At 39.9% G+C, this 25210-nt stretch overlaps 1 protein-coding gene across 1 annotated transcript in view; it reads left to right on the plus strand.

The window, feature by feature from the left end:
- The window catches only part of MPPED2 (metallophosphoesterase domain containing 2), a 103112-nt gene extending 78342 nt beyond the window's left edge, over positions 1–24770 (plus strand). The window contains 3 exon segments of the mRNA XM_075094924.1: positions 17189–17304; positions 20046–20159; positions 23253–24770. Coding sequence (XP_074951025.1) covers positions 17189–17304; positions 20046–20159; positions 23253–23371 — 349 coding nt within the window. The 3' untranslated portion in view covers positions 23372–24770.
- Positions 24771–25210: the final 440 nt, after the last annotated feature.

The following is a 25210-nucleotide window of genomic DNA, read 5'->3' on the forward strand; positions in this document are numbered from 1 at the left end:
CTGAGGAAGTTTTTTAGCCACTTCAGTATTGAATTAACTGAAGTCACTGCCCACGGTCTTCTGCTTCCCTTCCCCCTTCTATCTTCTAGCTGTAGTAAAGGAATGGTAAGCTAAGGAAATGGCCTGAGCTATGGGTCTCCTGGGGGCAGGTAACCTGCATTGCTGGAAGAGTAAGTTTTCAGCTGCTTCCCCTATTGAGCTCTGAAAATATATCCCCAAAATAGAGTATATCTCACTCCTATCATCTAAGTCATGGAAGATTCTCATCATTTGGGGCCACAGTTGTGTACTGCTAAAGAAAATAGTTGTATAGGTTTACATCTTCAGGGGAATCTAGCCAAAACGTGGTGCAGAACCCTATTTTTACCCTACCTCTACTACTCAAAAGTTTGTTTCCTAATGCTTATAAGAGAGACCATGGTGACCTCTGTTTTTTGTTACACAGAAGGTATTGTGATAGTCAAAATGATTTCTTCTGAGGATAAAGGCTAGTGAAGACTGAATAACAGCTTGTATCAGAGAATGGATGGCAGCAGGGCCTTATAAAGAGGGTAGAATGTGAAGTTTTAAAGTGGATGTTGCTAATAGAAATGCACCTTTTCATATCTCTGTGCTTTCAGAAGCAGGGCAATATCAAAGAGCAGAACAGTGAGAGATGACTTATTGAAAAATAAATCATGGGTGAAATTTTGAATATTGACTTCATTGAGACCAGCATTTCACACACACTGCTACGGGCGCTGGATGTTCCTAGATGGAGGTTGCGGCATACAAATGCTCCCTGCTCCTTTTTTAGCATTGCTCAGAAAGTCATTGCCATGAGTGGCAAGTCTTCCTGTCTCATTGAGGCGAGGTACACAGGAGCGTTATTCAGAGTGAGCACTTACTCAAATGGAAGAGAGAGTGAGTAAGCAATCTTTAGGTGTTAATTGATAATATAAGCCCACCTATTTTTCTTTTAGTGGTTACCAGCTCTATGACATGAGCAAGGCTATATAAAGAAGTTGCCTTTTAAAGGCAGAAGATTGTTATTTCATTACAGCAAGAGATTTAGAAAAAAGAAACTTAAGTTCAGAGTTTGATCCTTAGAACAATTCATTGTAGTTAATAGAAACACTCACATCAGCTAGAGTAATGATAAATATTACCATGGTCTTCTCCACACTGTCACTGAAAGGAAGTCTGCAGGTTCTGAAATCCCAGTGAGCAGGAGGCGTCATCTTGTGTGCGAAAGTTTTCTGAAGGATGTCGTCTTTTTTCTTTTTTAATTGATACCATCCAAGCCTTGCTCTATTAATACATATAAAATATGTATTATGGCCACATGGCTCAATCTTCTGTATTACAGGGGGTTTGTTGCTGTCAGTCTCTCATTAACCTTAGTGAGATAACTTGTGGTAGTAAAGTAAAAGAAATATTTCCAAGATGTGACCCTTAGTGGTGCTTTTTAAGTACGTATTTATGTACGTACATACATACCAAGTTTTCTTAACCACTGCTCTGTATTTCAGCCTGCATGAAGTCACACTGACGAGCTTACCTCTGTTAGCAACAATACCTGGGAGTGGACCAGGAGCCAGGGGCAAAAGTAAATTTTCATGCTTGCCAGGCATGGTTCGTTGGAGAAACCAGCTCTGTTGCTTTCTTGTGCCTTTGCTTATCTGTCATTGTGGCAATACATAGTGACATTTCAAACTGCTAGCATGGAAATAAGATAAAAAGTGCTTGGGACAACTGGGAAATTTCATTTAGACAGAATGTCAGACCCTAGTCTCCAGTGAAAATACTGTAGGTTTACCATGTCCAGCTTTGCGATATCATTTGATGTGAAATTAAATCAGAGGCCAGCCATGAACAGGAAGGCAGTTGAGCCTGTTCAGTTTTAGTTTGTCGTACAATTCTGGTACTCCTGATCTCGGTTCCTTGCAAGAGTAAGTTGCAATGGCTCGCCGTTTATAAAGGTGTTTTGAAAGCATTATTCCCACAGAAATATCTTTTTAATTCCTTGGATTACCTTGAAGTTTGAAGTCTGTTAAGTCTCTAAAAAAACTTGTTCTGTCCCTCGTTGTTCTTGTGGATTGAGTTCTTGCTGGCTAACAGTTATTTTGCTTTGCACAGTAACTTAACACTGATATTTCAGGACAAATAGGCACCAGTGTGGCTCCTGAATGGGTGAGTTACATGTATTCATAAGCCGTTCCATTCATTTCTCTGACATGGAAAAAAGGGTAGGGCTGCTTTCATCCTGCTGCCAACCCTTTTATCTCTAAAGAATCAAATTTCAGGAAACCTTTCTGCCTAGGTCAAAATTTCAAAGGGATCCTGTAATATTTAAAAGTTTAGCATCTTAATTCTCATCATTTTAAGGGGAATGTTTCTTTTCCCTGAGAAGACAAAACAAAGCAGCCCCCAATCCAAAACAGAAACCAATCAAAAAAACTAGAGCAAACGCAGGTCTGGAGATGTGGGGGTTAGTAAAAATGTGTTTAGTGTTACTTCACTTCCTACTATTCAGGACACAACACATTGTTAAAACTGATGCGGTATTTATACACATTGTGGTTATGGCTGTAGTCGGGGCTATTGTTGAAGAATGTTATACAGACATTTATCATAGTATGTCAGTAAACCCATTGTAAAAATGTCCTAGTAGTTAAATGAGGCTTAGATTTAATGAGGTTCTAAGAAAGGACTGCTTTTTTATCATACTGTAAATAAGGTTCCTATAGCAATGTCATTGGGATTAACATGCAGTTTTATTTTGTTTCAAAATAAGAGCAATACGTCCATGAAGTTAGGCAAGCAATTTAAAGACTACACTTTCACAAAGCCTTTGAGGAAGGTCATACTCTGACTGCACAGTGATAGTAAATGAAGGTGTGACGTTATAAAAAATTCAAACCTCCCCCCCCCCATAATAGTATAATCTAGGTAATAAAATCCTAACACTAATAATATACTATGTTAATGGCTAAGTAATATATTGCCAATGGCAGAAAAATCCTCTTCGTTACTTTTTAAAAAGATACTTAACATATTTCCAAATTTTTGTGCCACTTCATATGCTAATGGTGAACTGACATTAATACATGTTTTTACCACTGCTGCCACTGAGCAATGTGAAAATGAGGCTCATAACCATTAAGATTTTACCCACCAACGTTTATTTTTCTTGTAGCTGTGAAAACAGCCATCTAAAGCTCCAAAAGGTAGTCATTTGGACCACATTTTAGCTTTCTACATTTATTTTCAATCTGACATCTTTTCTGTGACATATAGGGGACGTGCCTTATGTTGCTTAAATTAGAAAGTATGAAACTGTAAGGGGAAATAAATGTAATTTTAACTATTCAAAAGGACATTGTCAACAGCAGAAGATTAGGAAGGAAAGAGTGTCTTAATTATTCTTCATTTCTTTTACAGTAGGGGGGTGCGTTGTTTTCTGTAAAGCTGTCGTTTGATGGTAAAGCTTTAAGTGAGTTTGCCATCAGGGAAGCAGTCCCTGCCCTGGATAACCAGTCCTCAGCCTAGTGCTGCCACTCTCCAGTCCCTTGTTTGTGCTGTTGAAGATTGTAATCCTGTAAAACCAAATAACTGAAAAGCTCTTCCAGGTGTTTTTTTTTTTAAACACTGGTGAAGTCAGTGACCCCATCTCAGTCTCACCAGTACTACCAGAAGGGAGCGGTGCCTGTGGCATGGAGGAGCAGGGAAGGCTCGGGAGAGAGGCAGGAGGTTTTCCAAGTGGTTTTGCTGCCAAATATTGATAATGTTGTACACTTCAGTGCTGAGTGTTCTAACCTCCGGTCAAGATGGGTGACAGATAAACACCTCACTGCAAGTCTCTCTAGTTTTTGTATATCAAATTGTGCTAGTCGGCTCGCAAGGGACAGCTGTCCACAGCGTAGAAGGAAGGAGTACCCTGGGCTCTTGCCTTTCCGACAGCCTGCTGCGAGCCCTGGGATGGAGCGCGGCTGCCTGGCAGCCTGACTCACCCAAGTGAGAGGCACAGAACCCAGTTCTGCATCATTTGATTCCAATTTTAGTATCGCTGCCTTTAAGAGGAAGATCCAGACAATGGAGTATTCTCAGGGAAGAAAAAAAAAATCATTCAGGATGAGGATATTTGGATCCATGGCAGCAGCCATAAGCACAGCAGCTTTCCTCTTCCACCGAGAACGATTTCGACTTAGCCAGGGACCTGCATGCCCCATCAGTGTCCAACGTTCCCCTTTGGCAGCACGTTTCCTTTCAGCTGCTACATTCTCTGCTTAAACCTTTCCGGGCGCATTGCTAGGGGGGTGATTCTGAGTGCTTTATCCTACAAGAGTAGATTCCTGCAGCTCTCTATTTAGAAGGCTATTTAATGTTAGCTCTCTATTCATTTGGAAATAATGGTGTTGGGGAAAAAAAATTAATTAAAATGGCTTCAGAAAGTAGTTAATTATAAAGCCTACCATGGCCTGAAGTATAAAATACATTGCAGACTGAGAAATCATGTAGGGGTGCATTACTAAAATAATTAATTTAAAATTTTACATATATCACCCACACAGCAAATGCCGTGGCTGCTGCTAAAATGAGTCCAGTGCCCTTCAAAAACTGTGAGCATCTCTTGTATCTCCCACTCAGTCCCTTTTAGATATGCTTGTTTTCTTCTTTACTATGGGCATGCACTTTGTGTTAAGAACATCTATTTTGTGGAAAGGCTTTGGGTAAGAAATTAAATCTTCACCGCACTTATTTTAGCATTATCATTGTGTTTTGTGGGGCCAGGGTGTTACTCGTTGAGTGCCCAATCGAACACAGTCAAGAGGTGCACAGACCTAACTGCTACCTGTGCCGTGCTTCCTTCATCTGGTGCAGCATCTGCATTGATCTGGATCAGTTAGTGTCAGCTGTTAAACTAGTCTTAGACCATTCACAATCCTGCCAGTTCTCTCAAGGGATAACGGAGATGTAGGGCCATGCTGGTGTGCTGGCCTTATGCCACCACGGGATCCCATCAAGGCAATCCTTTTTCAGCACTGTAGTACCAAACTCATGGCTTTTCTGTGCTAGTGACGCTGTGTTTGCCTATATATGCCAAATGGAGTTAAGTATTGCACAGCCTCACCTTTCAGTGCAGGAAAATGGCTGGTGGGTTTTGGTATTTGGGGGTAGGGGGTTGGTTTCGTTTTGGTTTTTTGGTTGGGTTTTTTTTGGGGGGGTGGGGGGGTGTTTTTTTGTTTGTTTTTTTCCCCTTTACTTTTGAAGAAACAAGAATGCATCCTGTGCAGGCTCTGGTTTTGTGATCACATCCAAACCATACCTGCTCTCTGGTAGCTATCAATATGCTGAGATTCTTCCCTCTTGTCAGTCTAATTTCTAGTTGGTACAGGTTCTTGACATTCAGTGCTTTATCAAACGTAGGCTGCTTGGCACCTATTACCACTGATCTCAGCATTGCTAATAAACAGCAACATCAAGGCCATATTTTCTGGTTTCTGTCAGACCACTGCTTTCCTGGGTGAAATAAAAGTCCTATTAACATGCTCCTCCTCATTGGCTCTGACAGCTTGATTAATTAGGCCCCCTCTTTAGATGACCTCTGCACTGACACGACAAGGAGGTGAATATAAAATGAATAGTTTGCCCACATAATGGCCTACTGCAAGTTTCAGATTTTTATCAGATCAGACTGAAGTCCGGGGCTTGTATTAAAACCTACAGGGTACAGCAATATATGGCTGCGGGTTATGAACCGCAGGCTTTACAACATGGTTAAAGAATTAAAACCAAACCAATCCTAGCCATCCTGATATATTGGCTTCTCCTATAAAAATTAATCTTTCCTTTACTCTCTTGACCATACAATACAAATCTAATTCGTTTACATTATCAAATAAAATGACCTTTTGTTTTCAACAGATTTTTTTATTGCCAGAAAATACGGTATGTTAACTCTGTGGTTATTCAGCCTCCCATAAAATACTAATATAAAGCCATTATTCTAGTGCCACTCTAAATGTCAGTCTGCCTTTCTATTATAAACCACTAGTTCACAGGCTTGTAACTCATCAGTAAAAAATTTACTTCAGGTGAGAACTTGGAATATGAGCTCACAACTTGTCTTTGCAAGTGTATTTTTTTAAAATATAAATGTATATGATCCCAAGGGATGAATATGTAATTGTGAACCTATAGCACAGCATTTGCAGCACCAGAACCATCTGATCTTGCCAGCACGTTGCTTGCTGGACTGTGCCCCTGACTGGGGCTGATGCTTTGCAGTTCCAGGAGAAGCAGTTTGGTCAGGCAGCTACACAGATGTTTTGGACCTACACTGCAATTCAACTATGAGGCAACTCAGCTTTCCATAAAACCTGGAGTTTTGACTGGTGGTTGATAAGAAAGACAACTTATTTACCTTTTTTTTTTTTTCCCTGCTGCTTGCTTGCACTTGATTAGGTTCCGTCAACAGTCTCTTGAGGGGAATTAGGTGTTGCATGTGTTGCCTTGGAGAGGTGTGCAGGTCAAAATCCACCAAGGTGAGAACTGGAAAGAACATGAATAGCATTTTGTTGATCAGGTGGAGTCACTGATACTGAGGTAAAAATTCTGCTACATTGGTTTCTAATTAAAGTTTTCATGTTAGGTTTTTTTTTACCAGAAGAGTCAAATTAACTCTCATTCAGTCTGTGGTAATCTGCATCTCCCACAAACCTCTTTGAAGGGACAACATGAAGGTGGGTGAGCCTAAAATTAAATGTTGTGTAAATTGACCTGCATGTAATCCGAGTTCCTTGTTTAATGATCTTGAAGCCAACAAAAGTGAGTGACCCATGCTTAAACAGATCCTTTTCAATTAAAATAATTCTCCTTTTACCTCTGTGACGCCAAACGCTCTCTACAGTCTTTTAAGCAGCTTCTGCTTCTTTTATGACTCTCGTAGTTTTTTTTCTCAGCGTCTTGTGTCTTTTTCTTTTCCTTTGTGTTCATCTGTTGATCATGTAACTGTATTACTTGAATTGATTTGCTAAATTGGCTCATACATAAGACAGCTCCTCCAGGTAATAACCTTACAATGTTAGCTTATATTACTAGGGTCATGCCTGAGTGCTACAGCAGTTGGAGTTTTCATTGGTTGGGGAGTGCATTGTGCCATTTCTTCAAGTTATTTGTTGGACTCTTTGCCACAGGCAGAGCAACTGGAGATAAATGTATTTTTATACATATGTGTGTATATATATATATACACACACACTCTCTCTCACACATTGTAGGCATGTAATACTGGGTATAGGATTTTTCTACGTGTTAACTTTGTTTGAATACAAGTCTCCTGAGGTTTCCTGAGCTGAGAAGGAGGTGTGATATGCATTTGGAGATCTGTGATCACCCCTTTCCCTAGATGACTTTTTTTTAGTTTCTTCGTTGACAGAATTTGACAAATTAAGTAGCAATGTTTTTGGATGAAGATTGGACAGGAATTGCTAACTTTCCCTTCCTGCAGATTCCAAAGTGGGATCACAGTTTTCAGTAAAGGTGAAATTTTGAGTAGGCCAGATGTTAAATTTATGCACAAAGCAAAGGCTGTAATAAATGAAGAAAATTCAGCAAATCTGCATATCTTTTCAATAAATGACATTTCCTAAAACTTAAAATTAAATAGTAAACCAGTATTATTGCTAAAAGTCAAGCCATGATATATTAAACTTTACTTGAATGCCAAATAAGCATGTGTTGTGACACTGGAAACTCTTTGTTTTGGCTGTTTTCATCTGGTTAGCGAGGGTAAGCGACTTGACATCCAGCTTCAAGAATAAGCTGAAACGGAAGGTAGCACAGACTTCAAACAAACAAGAAGTGCTGGGAGCATCCTGTGACCTAATTATAACTAACTGTTTCCATTCTTTTCTGTAAATTTTCAGAAGATTATGTTACAAGTTCCTACAGTTAAATATCATGGGGTATGTGTACATGGAAGCCTAATACATGTGCAACTTGTTTGGTTTTCCTACCAGGTATTCTGGAAAGTTTCAGTTTCTTCTTGAAGAATGTTAAGCAGCATTTTGAGCAAAACATAAATAAAAATAGTGATGGTATTTATAGATAAACAGCACCATCTGGCAATAAGCAATCTCAGTGACTGATTTAAGTCATTGGAGTAGATAAAGATAATTGACTTACTGTTAAAGACTAATAGTGAAAATCATGGAGGGTGGCATTCTGTGTCTACCATCTGATTCACTTTAAGCAAGTCACTTAGGCATATATTCTGACAAATTTGTTCTTGATGTAGTCAATCTAGTTCTACACAGTACCTCTGAACAGCGCTCCATCTAGACTGTTCTGAGGCTGAATTCATTGTTACTTGTACTTGAAAAGAGTTTTTGAAAGCCTTTGAATTCCTGTGATGCAGGTTTGTGCTTAGTCCTTTTTTTTTTTTTTTTTTTCTTTTCGTCATTTCTTAAATTTTCAGAAACAACAGACTGGTTTGTTAGCTTCGTAATTAGATCAGGAAAAGCAAGGGCAACCCAGGTATCCCGAACATAAAGGCACAAAGACCAAAATCTTTGCTTCTTGATTCCATGTGCTAGAGCATGGAGGTGTGCTATATGGAAAGCTCTAAAGCAATGCAAAAACAAGAGCTAAATTTGGCTCTGATGTAAGCCCACTTACTTTATAACTTGGAGTCCTTTTTAGGTGCGTACTACTAACCAGTTTTACTGTGAGAGATTGAGTACTGGGTTTCATTCCTAAGTGGCTCAAAACATAGACGTGGTATCTAGTAGGTATTCCTCTAAGTATAAAATGGCAAGTCTCTTGTTTACAGAGGATTGTCTTCAGAGAACAACAGACTGAGAAAAGTTACTTTCTTTCAGGTTAGCCCAATTATTGCCTTTTCCTCCATCATCTGTGGCTGGGTTTTGCTCCATGGCTTCTAGAAGTAGTGACATCATCTAGCGTTCTCCCTCATTTGTTAGTCAGGACTTAAAAGTGATAGGGCCTGCAAGAACTGGAGCTAGTACAAGGACTGATGACAGCGGTATCGAGGGGCTGTGGCCTTTCTCGGCAGCAACAAATGGGTACGTTGGCTCGGCGGCTCTCAGGGAGTCCCCAGCCAAAATTAATCATCTTGGGGAAGACTCACCTTTCACGTTGATGTCATTAAGTTACATATATGAAGAGCAGTATGGGTGCAGATGCATAGTTATGTAAAGGTGCCGAAACACTACATAAAAACATGTATCTGGGATTCCTCTAGTTTGTGGCTTAGGCATTTATTAATGAATAAGCAATCATGTTGTCCTCTGACCAGTGTAGCCTCTCAGAGGAACTACAGAGATGGTGAAGAATTCTGTTTTAAGTAGCATTCAAAAACATGACGTTTCTAGATGCTGTTTCTTAGGAACAAGAACCAAATTTACCAATAGGGCAGGCAGGCGTAACTACTTTTGAGTGTTTTATTTGTTATACTACCTTCTGTGTGGCAACATTTGTTTCACAGTTCATAGAAGAAGCAAGCTACTTTTCGAAGGGTAGCCATCATCAGTATTTTCCAAACGCTACTTTTAGAAATATATAAACTGTTCAACGGAAGCTACGGGATGCGATTACATCTGTACAGATTTTGCTTTCTTATGCGTCACAGGCACACATGCTCCCCAGGTGAATAAGAAATATGCACAAATATGTGTGTGTTGGAGAGGTCTTTACTTCCCTTTTGCTTTTGCTCTGCTTTAATTTGTGTTGTCATTGCAGAAACAGGGCTGCTAATAAAACCCTCTTCCAGATCCACCTGGGGTGGAAGCTTTGTCAATTCGCATTTCCTGCATGGTTAAGAAGAGGCATGTAGAAAATTAATTTAGGATGTAATACAACTAGGATATTATGATCATGTTTACTAGTAGAAACCAAGCATCTAAGCCTGTCTCTCAGAATGGACATTCTGTTTATGTTGTGGTGAGGTCTTAGGCCAAGAACTCCTTCCTCCAGACAGATATTCTATGATTCTCTATGTTTCTACAAAGACCGCAAAATTCTGCCATAACAATTTGAGGAGTTCAAGCTCTTTTCAATCCTGCAGCATCCCAAAGGTGCATGTACTCTGCAGAGGATGCGGTATGGGAATGAAGGGGAGGATATGCCCATGCTAGAACGAGAAGAGGTTCTGTAAATGAGGCCAGCATGGTACTTTGTAGGCCTGAGGTACTGCCACGGTGCTCCCATTGCCGTGCGGGGAAACACAGTGTACTTACTGTATGGACCCAGCTGAGGCTGATGCTAGCTTAAATCAGGTCTATCCTTCAAGGCATCCTCAACCATATGCAGCACAGAAATATGCAAGGTCTAATACTTGCTTGTGTTAGTAGGCCTTTGTAATTCTGTTCTTTTTAAAAGTAGAATGAAATTAGCCCTTGAGTCAAGTTTGAATTATTTTCATATTTTGGGGATATTAAAATATCTCCCAGATCTCATTAAGTAAAGCCCTAAATAAAATAATTGCAATACAGTTAGGGATTGGAAAACCTCAGAAGATTTGGAGGAAATTTCCTCTTTGAGCAATTCAGACACTTAAGGAAAGGTTGTCTGAGTCATAAACTTTAAAAATTCATATACTCCTTTCCTCTCCTTTCCAGTATCCACTGGCTTCCTGGTGTCATCCCCACCTCTGCTTTGTTGTGTATTTGTTCTCCCTGTCCTCAGGGAGTCCTGTGCTGTGCGTCCTGTTGTCCTCCGTGTCTTGTGATCCTCCATGACATCGCTGGCATTTTAACCTCCTGCCTGTCTTCTCCTCTGGCCTCAAGTTTCTTAAACCCTGGCATGTTGTTATGCTTTTCTTTACACAACTTCCTTCTGTTTTCTTTTATTCTAAATACATCTTCTCCAGAGAAGGTGAGATGTGGTCTTAAATACGGTCTGTAGTGTGCTGGTATTGTTAACACAAAACATGTGAACTGAGCGGATGTCTTATGTTCCTCCTCCAAAACTCAGCACTAATCATTCCAGACACAGGATAGAAGATGCCTTTGGTTGGTATGGGCCATCAGAGAAACCAAGCACTGAAATGTCTCCACAGGGGCAGCAGACTTTAGATTTGGGGACCAGAGCTTGGTTACCTGTCAATAAAAGCTGGGGCAGCCTGGGAGCAGCAAAGGCAGAGATGCGCAGAGAGTGGGAAGAACTGCAAGATGCATAAGGGAATTCTCTTCACGTAGTTTTCCAGCCATATGGATGGCTAAAGCTGCACTTACTCCTGTATCTGTCCCTGTTTTAGGCAATAATCCGGCCCAGATCAGCACATCCATGGAACGTGCTGAATGGCAGCAGTTAAGGTCCTAGCTTTTTCTCTCTTACCACTAGAAATCTAACCACGGGTCTCTGTCTGACAGGCATCTAAGCTAAAATCTCCATTGACCAGTTTGTACAACCTGAGGTAGAAACCGAGAACAAGGTGTATACCAGGTCACACTAGCCTGTGGTGATGAGGTGGTTGCTGCAACTTTTTCATTGTGGAGGACTGCTTCGTAGAGAAGAGACATTGTGTGGACTCTTCCTCTCCAATCAGGTTGGATGTGTGGGGGTTGCGTTTCTCAAATACTTTGTCATTTAGACAAGCAGCAAGTGTTTAGAGGTTGTAGTTATGTGAGTTGCAAGAGAGAGGAGTCCTACCAAAAAAATTACCAGCAGCTGGTTTTGTAACATCGTAAAAATAGCAGAGCTACGTTTGAGAGACTTGCTGACTTCTGTGCGGGTCAGTAATAAGGAGATACATACAGTAACATGGCTAACGTAATCACAGTACTGGTAACCCACTTTCATGAGAGCTTCAGCTGTTTAAAGATGCAGGGTAAGCAAAATCCCAAGGAACCAGACCCCGTGATGCTTCTTTTGGTTGTGTATTACTGTCCTCACTTTCTAAATGGGACACTGAGGGCACAGCAGGTAAGTGCTAGTGGGAATGAAATACAGCTCGAGCCACCAGACTGTGCCTTTTACTGATATCACAACATCACATATAACGAGCACATTTAGGAAATTGTTTAGACTTTAAGACTTCCTGGTGGCTGTTATATTATGAAAGAGCATCTGAATATTCACTGTAAGAACGAGCTTAACAAAAAAAAGCTTTTGTAGCACTGAAGGCAAGTTTCAGAGTCTTTACAGAAGCTCTTATCTTGTAAAATGTGCTTCCCTGATACATTGTGCACTTGCCCTGCTCAGCCTTTTGTTTCCATGATTACACGCACTCTTCTCCCGCGCCCTTCTCCCTTGCCCCACGCTACAGTCCCGTTTTGTGTATTCCCAGTGGCCACGCTCTGTCCATTGACTGAATGGAGACGGGCACGTGTGTGCAGCTCTGTCCTGGCAAACATTTGTGCGTGGCGTTTGGGGCGGAGGGAGGAGGAATGAAAGGCTTTTCTTTTCTGTGCACAAAGGCCTTTTTTTTCCTTTCCTTTTTTTTTTTTTTTTAACCACTTCTGCAGTTTGTTCTCTGCTGCTCCGCTGCACTGCTGCAGCTTTCGTCTAGGACTGTAACAGGTACTTTGGGGATATGTTTGTAGGCGAGTCCTGTAACTGAACAAGTCTAGGAGTGCGTATCGATGTCCAGCCCACCGTTTTTGTTCTGCTAATGGAACTGTCTCTCTCCCTCGTGAGCTAGGTCTGCGTGTGCAGTTTGAATGCTGACAAAAATAAGGAGCATTTCATTATCGTTACTAGCTGTGTAGCAGTGCTTCCTGCAGCGATGCCTTTTAGACACCCCTTCGGCTGTTGTCCTGTGGAAGGAAACAGGCTGAGTTTTTTGCCTCCTGTGCACTCTACTCATTGGATTAAGGGTAAAATTGAAGCTTTCCTAAAAGACTGTGTAGCCTTAAAAATTAATTACCTCATGGGTTTTAATCTCATGTATTAATTTTTTCTAATCCTGTTTAGAAGTAACTGTTGAAATAAATGGATTTACGGGTGGAATCTAGAAGGTCTCATTGTACATTTACCTTTTGAGTTGTTGAACTCTGAGGATCAGGTAATTAAATCAATGAGCCAGAGAAGAGATGAAAGTAGGTAGTAGGAGATACCATCCTTTAAAATGTTAAAATTCTAGGAGTTGAAATTCCTGTATCACCTGAGTGAACTTGGCCATGGCCTTGTGTCTGCTGTTTCCCTGTGTGACGGTGTTGCTTCTGAGGTGAATGCACAAAGGGGAGCGGTTGTGATTTTGTGTCATAAAATAATGCTCCGTCACTGTGCTTGTATTTTTTTTTAATGTAATAGTAAAATAGTAAAACCATACAAAGTTACCTGGGAGAAGGGTGATCCAGTCATCTGCTGAAGGGGCAGCTCTCTGCCTTTAAAAGCAGATGGGTTTGTGTGTCTTGCCGGGGGTTCTCGAAATGAACCTCCAAAAGGAGGGTGAGTCTTGTCACGAAGCTTAGGATCCCCTCCTTCTTGGTATTATGTCAAGCGGTGTCCGTGCCTCTTGCAGCACAAGGTGTGAAGGTAATATGCAGCCTACTGCATAAGCATTCCTTTAATTATAGAAAATGTAACTTCCAAAATGCCAGGTGGAGGGGGATCTGTGGGGATTCCTGTGTAGAAATGAAGAACGGAACGATGGGCCAGGTGTCTGCCTTTCATGAGGATATTCCCTGTGTCACATCTGGTGCCAGCATAACTGCTCTCCCTAAATGATAAGGAAGCTTTGCAGTCAGGGGAGGGCTGAGCTGTCAGGTGAGCTGGGGATCAAGAATTATCATGACTGTTTGATGGCACGTGAAGGATGCTGTGAAGTGCAGCGTGGTTCTGACAAGCAGAGGCTCAATTAGGTTCTCCCGGACGTGGGCTGACACACCGGGCAAGTGGGACCTGTGTCACACCGTGTGCATCATGTATGAGGAAGTGTTCTGGTCTGTCAAACATAAAATGACAAAATCATTTGTAATCTCTCATTACTAATCCCTGTGGTTTTTACATCTACGACTCCCTTGTGGCATTATTCAACAGCTGATTGCTTTCTTTTCTTGCCAGCTACTTAAAAATGAAGTATACTATTAATGTTTTTAGGAGCTAATTGAAATCTTTTACTTAGAACTGTATAAGAAAGAAAAATATGTCAGATCTTAAATACAGTTACTAATGACCAAGTAGCCTTCACTAATTATTTGCACCTGATTGCAACTTACCACAGATGGGTGCAGCAAGAGTTCATTATAGACACCTCTTCCTAGATGTGACATAGTTTCTCCCAGGAAGTAATGAGCTCGAGAAGATGTTGCAGAAGGCACATAACTGCATGCATAGTTTTTTTTCTTCTAAATTATTTAGAAGTTGAGAGCAACTCTGTTTAACCCTTACGTATGCAAAACAGGGCACTAATAGGAGTGAAATATTCCTATCTGATATCCCTTGATAGGATGCTACCTACCTATTTTGTGTTTCCTGCATGCATTTAAGGTTTGCTGGGGGTAAACAGCTATTCATCAGTCCTCTCACGGGATTCACAGTACATCAACTCCATTTTGTCTGCACTGCAACACAGCGTAGTGCAAACATCGGATGACCTTCCCTGTGATCTCATCTAAACCTGAATCTGTGCCATAAAGCCATTTTTCCTTACTGGTGGTGTTCTGAACATGTCCTCCTTCTGCTTGGCTTTCTGGCAAGGCCTGAACTGCCTCAGAGAGGCAGGGGCCGGTGACTCTCGGCTTGCCTTGTCAGAGCACAGTGCTCTCATTCAATAGGCAGTACAGGGTCATGTTTTAAACATCTGAAACCTAAATCTGTAATCCAGGTGTTTTTCCAGTCATGCCCTCTCTTCTCCCCAATTTATTCATTTCGTATGAAAATATTTAGTATATTAAAGCAGTACTTGACTGTCTTTTTTGTGCACACGCTGCATAATGGGGAAGGTTTCTCCAAAATTTTCTTACAAGTGGATTCCCATGTGGTGCCTGTTAGTCACAGCTAATTACAGAGGCTGGTGAATGAAGAATATATTGGAGCTCAGGTTCCCCTCCTCCTCCTCCCCCAGTGCTTCAGAAGAAAATAAAATAAAAAACCTGCAGACAAGTCCAGGTTTTTCTGTGGCTGTAGTCTCCAAAGAGCTCCAGAGAGATCACAGATGTGGTTTCACATTTCAGGTTTAACTATGGTGTAATGACTACAGTATTATCTGCAGGAGAAATGCAAGTGGGGAAAGAATCATTAATTGACAGTGAAAAGTTCAACCTATGCGCTGTGTGTTTGTTTTTTTAAGCAGCTGAATGTTTAGCCAAACCATATTTTAACTTCTAACTGCTGCAGCCCTGAAGGTTACGTTAATCTTGATATGCTAAAACCTAGGAGCATTATAGGAAAGGAAATTTAGATATGTGTTTCAGAAAGGTCAATTATAGAAAAGCAGAAACACTTGTGATTTAGTTGAAGCTAAGACACATGCTTCGGTTTTAATTCAGTTACGTACAAACCCCCTGTGAGGTACGTTGACCTTACTTCACAGCGTATGAACTTTTAAAAGTGCTTCAGTGGGTGCGGAGTAAGCCAGCAGTGAGAGGTGAAGTTTCATTGTTGTGCACATTAGGAACCCGTAGCTCACATAAAATGTTTAGCTAACATCTAATTTTCCCCATCTTTTGTTAGCGTTCATCCAGCATCCAGGAAGTCTGCTAGGTTGAACAAGTTCCTATGTGTGTGTAGTATAAGTGTTAGTTCAGTAGGGCTGCATGGGCTATGTCTATTATTTGTTAAAGGTACCAGTGACCTTCCTGTTCCTACATTAGCAGCGCCTGCTGTCTCCCCATCCTGCTGCTTGTCGGGAATTCAGATTGTACGTATAGCTGAGTATAATCTTCATTGGTCAAATTATTGTCTCTGGAAAACAAAATATTTTAATTACAAAAAAAAAATTAGAGATGTAAACTCAGCAGAAAATTTCCACTTAAATGCATATTTGAGGCTGAAAAGGCATAATTTAGAGGGTGCAGGAGGCAGATTACATAATGAAATTATGTAGGACTCTAAATGATCTCTCTCTTTTCAACAGGGATGCATTTCTTTAAGGTTGTTTTGTGGTTGGGTTTTCCCCCCCTGTCCTTATTTTTTATTTTCAGAACTGCGGTACACAGAAGACTGCAAGAGTAGCTTGAACTCTGAGAAAGATGTCCCCAAATGACTAGGGCTAGGAGAGGAGTATCCTACCAGGAAAATGAAGCAACCCAGTCTAAATCTGTTGCGTGAGCTGTAGGAAACACATACATGGATGAAAACTCTTAAAAATAGTACGTTGCTCACAGCTGTATAAAAAGCTGTTAGTAACGGATGTAAATATTACAGTATCTCTTAAGATTGCTCTGTGTACCTACCTGATAATGAAGGGCTTTATTATACTATTCCTGCATCAAAATGATGCAATATGGCTGTTATACCTCGAAAAAGTACTCCTGGAAGATCTGCTTTTCATTACTGTGTGCCTGGGTTGATGGATAAACCAATGCCTCAGACAGTGCTGTGCTATGATGGCGGAGTCTGAGGATCTCAGTTTTCCTTAAGAAATACTAAATTATTTTTAAACTATAAGATCTATTGAAAAAGTCACTGTGAGGCTAAACGTTGTATGATCAGGACATCTAGGAGGCTCAGGAGTTCAAAGCCAAGTTATGTGACAATGTTCTGATATTAAAAGTGCTAAAAGAAGCAAATTTGAGTTTAGTGAAATACCGTGGTATACAGAGGGTGCTTGTAACTGCAGGATCATACAGCCTTCCCGTTGAGCTGCTACCCGCTAGCTGCCCTGCCCTGACCTGTGAGAAACTGACTCTTGCCTCCAAACAACTTTTTGAGATTTCTGCTTGTTTTGGTAGGTAACATAAGGAAGGACTTAGGTTTGAACATCCCCAAACTTTGGAAAAAAAGCTTTAGATTTAGACTGTGTAATTTTAACTTTTTTCCCTTTCTCTCTAGCGAGTAAATGCCCGCAGGGCTGAATACTCTTGAAGTACAAAAGGAGCATAGGATATTAATCTAAATTCAAATGTGTAGGTTAGTGTATGTATTTATTTGAATCAGTCTGTTTTTAGAGGCATCCCCTTCAAAAAGGCTGTCTGCAAGTAATCTCTGAAGCACAGACATTGTTTTAATTCTGAAAAATTGGAGAAGGGAAGATATTTTTATTTTACACTGATGCAGTTCATCTTATTTTCCCCCAAAGGACACCGTGGTTTAATGGATGGGGCTTTAACCTACCCAGAGGTCAGTCTTTGCTAGACAAGTGGAACCTTATTCCTGAGGGAATTGATATACTAATGACACATGGACCTCCCCTTGGTAAGTGAAACAATAGCTGTGTGTGATTTTTTTTTTCATGAGAATTTTACTTTCAAAATAAGCAAAATTAATGATTCTATAAGCTATACTGCAATCGCACCCTAACTCGTGAATTTAAAAAAGCCTTTTTGGAAGAAGTGTAAAGTGATGCTTAGGCTTAGCAGATCTTATGAGCTCCAGGTGTTTTCTTCATTACATTTTTTGTTAAACTCAAGCTAGGGAAGATCAAAGATCTGACTCCATAGCTGTTACAGTTTGACATTTTATTTAGGAACAGTATTTATCTGACAAACAGTTTCCAATCTTGTATGATTTTTCAGAGATTGAGTAAAACTTTCAGAACATTTTTCTACTACAATGACATGCTTCCTTAAGGTTTTAAAGTATGCAGTCAAGAGTTCAGGAATATGTAGTTATATATTCTCCTTGATAATGTCCTTGTAAACTTAGAATATGTAACAGTAGTTTTAAAGATATTAATTGGCTTATAGCAAATTTGTGATGGAATAAAATTATGTTCTCAGATAATTGTTCTTTACTCAAACTAATGACAGGTGAGCACCAGTCTATGAATGCATAATTTGTGGGGTTTTTTTTTCATTAAGTAGCTGTAGTTTTAATTTTCATTTAGTTAAATTTTGCTTGCCTTGTAAATGTAATTCACTGATCCCCATTTTAATTCTGAGTTCTAAACTAAGTTCTGCTGGTCTCAAAAAGACACTGAGATGATCATTCAGCAGAGGCAGGAGTACTCAGTTTTGTCATATGTAAAGTCATTAAAGCCCACACTAAAACCGTTTGAAAATTCTCACAAGTTTTTCCCTATCCTGTACCCCACAAGACAGTATTATGTATTATTTACTGCTTTTCTTTAAGACACATGTGATAAGCAGCGTACAGAATCACAGAATCTCAGGTTGGAAGGGACCTCAGGGATCATCTAGTCCAACATGTGTAGGACCATGTTTTAAATGTTTCAGTTGGTTTTACAACAACTGAGCATCTGCCTTTTATAAATATGGCTTATCAGGATAAGAAAGTGTGTCAGCCTCTTCTTCATTACCATTTTTGTTAGTAGACTGTGATTTTTGTCAGGGTTTTACTAAAGTCTTGAAGTCCAAGGGGTCAGATCATCACACGATCACATGAAGTCACTGACTTTTGAGATGGTAGCAAACATAAGAAAAACTTCCGAGAATTGCGAGGTGCCATTATAAAAGCATTTAAATGCTGGCTGGTTGGCTCAGTGCTCTCACAGAGCTTCTCAGTCAGGAATTAATGCGTGCTTATGTTTTGTACCGCAATTAAGAGCCAGCAATCTAAGCAGAGCTAAGGAAAAAAGAAGTCCAGAAAGTTTTTGGCCAGTAATGTCCTTACTGCTCCTTTTATATCCTGCTTACTCTTTTTATACTACTTAGAGAATGTTGTAAGACGATCTGCAAATTCTTTTTCATCTTACTTGAGCTACCAGTGTGCTGCTGTGATAAAGCAGCGATACACCATGCACTGACAGTGGAGCACACCAGAGATATTGAAAACCAACGCTTTGAATAGCACTCTCTTAATCTGTTTATTTTCCCAAAGAAGCAAAAAACCCCACAAGCGTGTTTATAATGTTTCATGGGTGCTATTTTAAATGGGTTGCTAATCCATCTGCTCTGAACTGGATTCATATAGAAATACTGTGATGCTGCAGACACTAATGAGTGCTTTAATTGAATAAGCATACTTAAATTTTGGTTCTGATGGAGGAAATGAAGTTCAATTTCAAAAGATAGGCACCATATTTTAACTACAGACACTGATTAGGTGTTAGTACTGTGCCTAAAAGAGGGAGGTCTAAGTCTCAGCCTGCATGATAATATTGACAAAATGCTGCTTCTTAAATTATGTAAATATTAAGGGAGTTAGAGATGTAACTGGACTCCTTGTTCTCTCCAAAATTCAGTCAAGTTCATGTCACAACATGTTTTTACTACCTGGGATAAACTTGGCACTGGGTGTAATTACTTTAAAGTTAGTAGAACAGTGCTACGGTTGGATGTGGCTCCTGATTTCCCTCTTACTCCTCCTCATTCTTATTGCCCTGCTGATCTTTATCGGTGCTAGACCAGGCAGCAGACTTCTGTAATAACTGACATCAGGTTTTTTGCATTCTCCCATATTATCCGTAGGACTGAGCGGCAATGTGTAGTCAGCACCAGCTTGTTGGAGGCTGTTGTGCTACATTACTTGTTGCTGAACGGGGACTCAGAAGTAACCTGACATTTGCAGACTGTGGTCCTCTGGAAGTTGTGGGAGGCTGTATTTTAAACCTGTGGGGTGGCAGAGGTATTGGGTCATAGATCAGCTGATCTTTCAGAGGTATTTTGTTTCTGGAGTAACCACCTAGCTGGCTTGGGAAGCTGTCTGCTCTAAGAGCAAGGGAACAAAGGAAGAAAAATCTGCAGCAGTGCCGGGAATAAATGTCCCAGGGTTTCAAGGTGGAAGATGAGTTTAAACCTATAGTTTAAAAAACCAAATCACATCCAGAAAAATATTAATGCAGGTGGAGGGAGGAAATCTTACAGAAGACAAAATGACAGTGAAACATTTCTTAAAAGCCATTGTGCGCTTTAATGGAGAGGTTACGACTACAGATAATGTAATAAACCTCTGTGAATTATGACTTCCTGAAAGACGACGTGAAACCTTACCTGAATAGAGAAAATTAATAGTATCGATTGCATTTTTGCCTTCAGGTTTTCGAGACTGGGTTCCAAAGGAGCTGCAGAGAGTGGGTTGTGTGGAACTGCTGAACACGGTTCAGAGGCGAGTAAGGCCCAAACTCCATGTCTTTGGTGGGATTCATGAAGGTAAGGAGCAGTGCTACTCCTCTCTTCAGTCTCGGGCTGGTTTCCAACAAGTGTGTTTCAGTGGTGTATTGCAAAGGATGGATAATGGAGTATTGGACCCAAGTAGGTAGGGAATTGAGGGGAGCGATTGCACGCACACCACTCTGTAGATTTATGCCGGAATTAAAACAGACTGTTTCAAGAATGTGTGCTACATTTAGCCACCTACATCTTTGACTGTGCAAAGGTTGTTCTATACAGGTTATTTGAGAGCAATTCAAATTTTGACAAACTTGGTTAGAGAAACAGATGACATTCCCCACACTTGCAAGGCAAAATGAAAATTATCCTCATTATTCTAAGCATAGAGGCCAGGAAGGGTGCTAGGGAAAAAACAAAATCGAAGATGACTTGCTCTCTCAGCTCACCTCCCTCAGCGTATAAGGAAAATCGGAAAGGGAGGGTATCTTGGGTCAGAATTCACTTTGTATACATTTCTAAAAGCATCCTGCAATACAGTTTGTACAGTGTATGTTACCTTCCAACAGTCTCATATTTTAGAAGAGAGATTTCGCCACTGTCAGTACCAGATGAGGCAGAGTGTGAAGCTTCAGAAACTAATAAGCTTAGTTTGTGGCAGTGGAAGAGACTGAGAGATTAAATCCATTTTGGAGATACTTAAATATTTAATACAATTTTGTAGCTTTCATGTGGCTGAGAGACAAACACTAGGATTTCTGCCTGAGAGAGTGTATAAGACTATGTGACCCTAGAACTCAAAATTACACATTAAATGCTTTATATTGTCTCCCCTGGAGGTTTCTCCATTGACTCTAATTAGGTTCTCCATAGGCTTAAAGATTTGGAGGACTTCATAAAAGAAAAATAAAAAAGGACAGCTTTCTCAACTAGCGGTGTTGGTTTCTCTGAAGCCCTCGTGACTTCATGCCATGAGTTTCATGCCTGGTATCTGTAAATAAAGAGTTTATTATCGAAATATTGACATGACCCGAAGTATAGCGGCATGAATAGCAGGCTTTTAATGCATCCAGGAAAAGATTGTATATTTTGTATAAATATTAATCCTTGCATATTAAGAATAAGCAAATGCAGCAAGACTTCCAGCTAAAACATGTAAACTGTCTATGGCCTTTATTAGGTACATTGGACGCTGAAAATCCTGGTTGTAATAGTGTTAAGTAATGGGAGAGGAAGGTATTTTAATGTACAAGATTATTATGAGAAAGCGCCAAGGAACCACTTTAAATCTGATCGGAAAGGTGGTAGCAGATATTAAAAGTGAACATTCAAATACATTCTTAGAAGAACACTGACAAAAAAGTTAAAATCATGTTTACTGCTAACGCTGAGGACATCAGAACAGCTTGTTTCTTGTACAGAAACAAATAGCCAAGTGTTAAGAGTATTACCTTACAGTGCAATTAATTCTCATTCAACTCCAGCTGAGATGAATGTGCACCACATTCCGTTCAATCAACGGAGGCTATACACATGTTTTGGTGATGCAGGATTTTTTCCTGGTTGATAAGCAAGAACAACCACAAACAAGGTTTTTTCCACCATGAGATGATCTAAATCAAAATTGCCAGTCTAAATAAATAAAGTAATACAGGTGGACAATGCAGCAACTCTGAAGTGATTATTCTTTCTGATAGACACTGTGGGTAGCTGTATTTATCCTGGCTTTCAGACAGTGGTGATCTGTACTGTATTATAATGGTTTAAAAGAAAAAAGAGTTTTCCCCTGTGGGTTAGTGATGGGAAGTTCTCTTCCTCCATGAAACTCTGATTTATTTTTTTTTTTTTAAAGTACATCTGGTGCCAAATTCTTCCTAGATTTTTTTCTAGCTCCTTTGTTAGCTTTTTGTTAATGTCAGCTGAAAACAATGGCAAAGCTCTCTCGCCTTTTGCACTGGTGGCACTGGAGCGCCCCTATCCTCTTATCCTTCAGAGAATGTCCATAAGAGGAGAGCTTCTGCCTCCTCAGTGTTTCTGTACTTCTGTTGTCATTAATTTTCTCACATCACATTTGTTGAATGAAGGCTCAGGTATGACTCAATTCATGGGTCGCTATAGTTTCCTCCACTTGCCCAGAAGTACAGAGTTATGTCTGATGTGCAGCAAGTGGGGAGAGAAGGTAGAGGCCAGCAGAGAAACGGCATTGCTGCTGGTTCCTCAGACACCCTCTGAGGAAGAGCATTGCTGGCCAGACGTTTAGAAGGCTGAGAAGAGTCTTCAGCATCCTGAAACTGATGCCACAGTGTTACTGAGGAGTCAAGTCCTTGGCATGCTGAAAAACCTGTGATTAATATTCGCTACTTCTTGCTTTTTTTATTTGGGAACAAGTTATCAAGATCCCTTCGTAATGAAAAGCAGTCATCTCTTTAACCTTCACCTTAATTTTCTGCTTAAGCAAGGGGTCATCCATTGACCTCCAGTGCTCTGTTGTGTTTATAGCAGGAGATTCCTTTCCTTAGTCATGATTTTCACTGGTAGATAACATACATACATACAAACATATATATAAAAGTAGATATGTATGTATGTTTATTTTTACCCTGCTAATGAATTTCTGAGGTTTCACGAGCCAGCATGAGCACCAGCTTGGCAGTCCTGTGATGAGGAACTGGATAAGTGCTAGCATGGGGAAAAGCTACCGGCTTCGGTTCATTGCCAAGAGAGGCTTTTGTAGGTGAAACCAAAGTGACTTCTGAATCTTTTGCTCCTGATTGGTCATTTTCTTATGACAGACGTTACAGGCATGCAAACCACAGCTCACTAATTAAGTAATTAGCAAAACTACACGCGTGGTTTTGTCTCTGTTTCTGCTGTATCCAATTGCAACAAAGATTTTTCCAAGGGGGGGAAAAGTTTGTGCATAAAACAAAAGTCTCAGTTCTTATTTCAAATACATATGTTGTATTTTTTTTTCAATCAAGCCTTTGTGGCAGCTTTCAGGAGCTTGTATCATTTTGAAGGGATTAATTCAATTTTATTCCAAAGCATTGATCCCACAACAAGTTTTCAGTGCAGCTGCCCACAGGCAGTATCGTTTGTTTATATTACAGTAAGCGTGACACATTCTCCCTACAGGTTACGGCATTATGACAGACGGTTACACAACGTACATCAATGCTTCAACATGTACAGTCAGCTTTCAACCAACCAACCCTCCAATTATATTTGACCTTCCAACCCCTCAAGGATCATGAAGCACTACTGCACATTTGGAACTGGGGAAGGTCTATAAACTGCCATTTTCTAATTATAAAACTTACATTCTGTTACATGTTTGTTTCAAAATGGGGGGCGGGGAGAATTTGGGGGAACAATGGGGCTTTTGTTTTGGGGTGGGTTTTGGGTTTTTTTGGGTTTTTTTTGTAAATTGCTGGTACAAAAGAAATGAGAAGAAAAGTTAGAGGTTGTGCTTTTTGGAAATGCAGCATTCATTTTAAATAAAGCATTGTGAATTTGTAAAATGAATTTTGTTTTTCAATAAATTTGCCATTGTAAATTGTTATAGTGTTCTCAAAAGGACAGCCAAGCTTTCTTTTAATAAGTGAGAGACCTTATTTTAATATTATATTATAAGCTAAAAAATAGGCAGCATTTAAAAACACCCAAATTTGCACAACTTATGTTATTATCGGGGTTTTTTAAGTGTCTTCTTTTTCCGTAGGTCTAAGTGTTAGCTTTTCATCTCCATTTGTATCAAAATTTTTTTAGTAGCACAAACAATATTTTGGGGTCCATTTACCTCTTGATCTGTGTGCATGTACTGAAACTTGTTTCTATTAACAGTAGAGTGCAGCAAGGGGAAAACTGACTTCTTGGTTGTTTGTCTCTACCTGCTTTATACGTTAAAGACTGATATAGATAGCCACAGCCTGTATGTGATATCTACCTTTTATTGTGTGTTTTTAAATTATTTTAGCTTTAAAAGACTGGGGGGTGAAAGCTGCAAAGAGCAGGTATTTCATGCAGTAAAAAAAAAAATGTAAATGCGGACTCCTTTTAAATATGAATTTATATATATATGTATTTTTTGTGCATTATAACTAAGCTAGGATTTAATATTGCCAGTATAGCATCTGCAAAATTATGCTGTACAGCACATCTAAATTATGAAGGATGTGACACATTTTCCAAGTGCTCAAGGCCTTCAAGAGCCCGAGTTAAATCTTTGTCGTAGTTCAGGCATGTATAGAGTCAAATGGATACAATCAAGCCTAACTAAAATAAGGCTTAGTTGTCCTTTATATTTAAATATTCTTCTTGTCTTTTTATTCCCTTTTTCTTATTTTGCACTGTGTGTAAATGCAATCTCGCTAGCACAAAATATTGTTGCAGATAGGTATTTCTGTTCTACCACTGTAAATGCTATTGAGCTTTGTTCTGTTTTATGTTACATTGTTAATGGAATTTAGAAAAGCAGTTGTTTCTTTAAATTTATTGTGATATTATATCTAGCGGCCTTTATATGCAAATAAAATTGCAAGATTTTTAAATATGTGGTTTAAGGGAATTTTGCATTTTTCGGTGGCATTTGGGGGGGCAGTGGTAAGGGTAAGTAAGAACTTTTCTACTTCTCAATAAATTTTTATTGCTTACTATTCATAGCATGTCAGTTGGGTCGATAAAGCACTCAGACTTCTTCCGTTTCTCTGCCATCCATCTTTCCATTCCTTTTAGACAGAAGAGATTTTGTCTTCAGCTGTTACAATTCAGTGCAACCAAGTTTGCGCAGTTAAGGCTTGTAGGATGCTATTCCAGACAGCATGAGGAAAAATTGATTAGGCAGTAACCTTTGTACTTCCTCACTTGGTCATTAGTACTGAGCTGCAGGTGCCTTATGCTCATCCACTATGGGTTAAGAAATGAATAGTCATGGGTGAAATACATCACTTCTTATCTGGATCTCTTCTCAGTTTCGTGGCTACAGCAGGATCCACCACTGGCAAGAGAATTGTAGGGGAGTGAGGTTCAGTGTTTGCCGATAGAATGGCAAACACAACAGGACCTGCTGGTATTGCTGCAATACAGTTAAGTAC

Source organism: Phalacrocorax aristotelis, chromosome 5, assembly GCF_949628215.1.
Source record: "Phalacrocorax aristotelis chromosome 5, bGulAri2.1, whole genome shotgun sequence".
Lineage (NCBI taxonomy): Eukaryota > Metazoa > Chordata > Aves > Suliformes > Phalacrocoracidae > Phalacrocorax > Phalacrocorax aristotelis.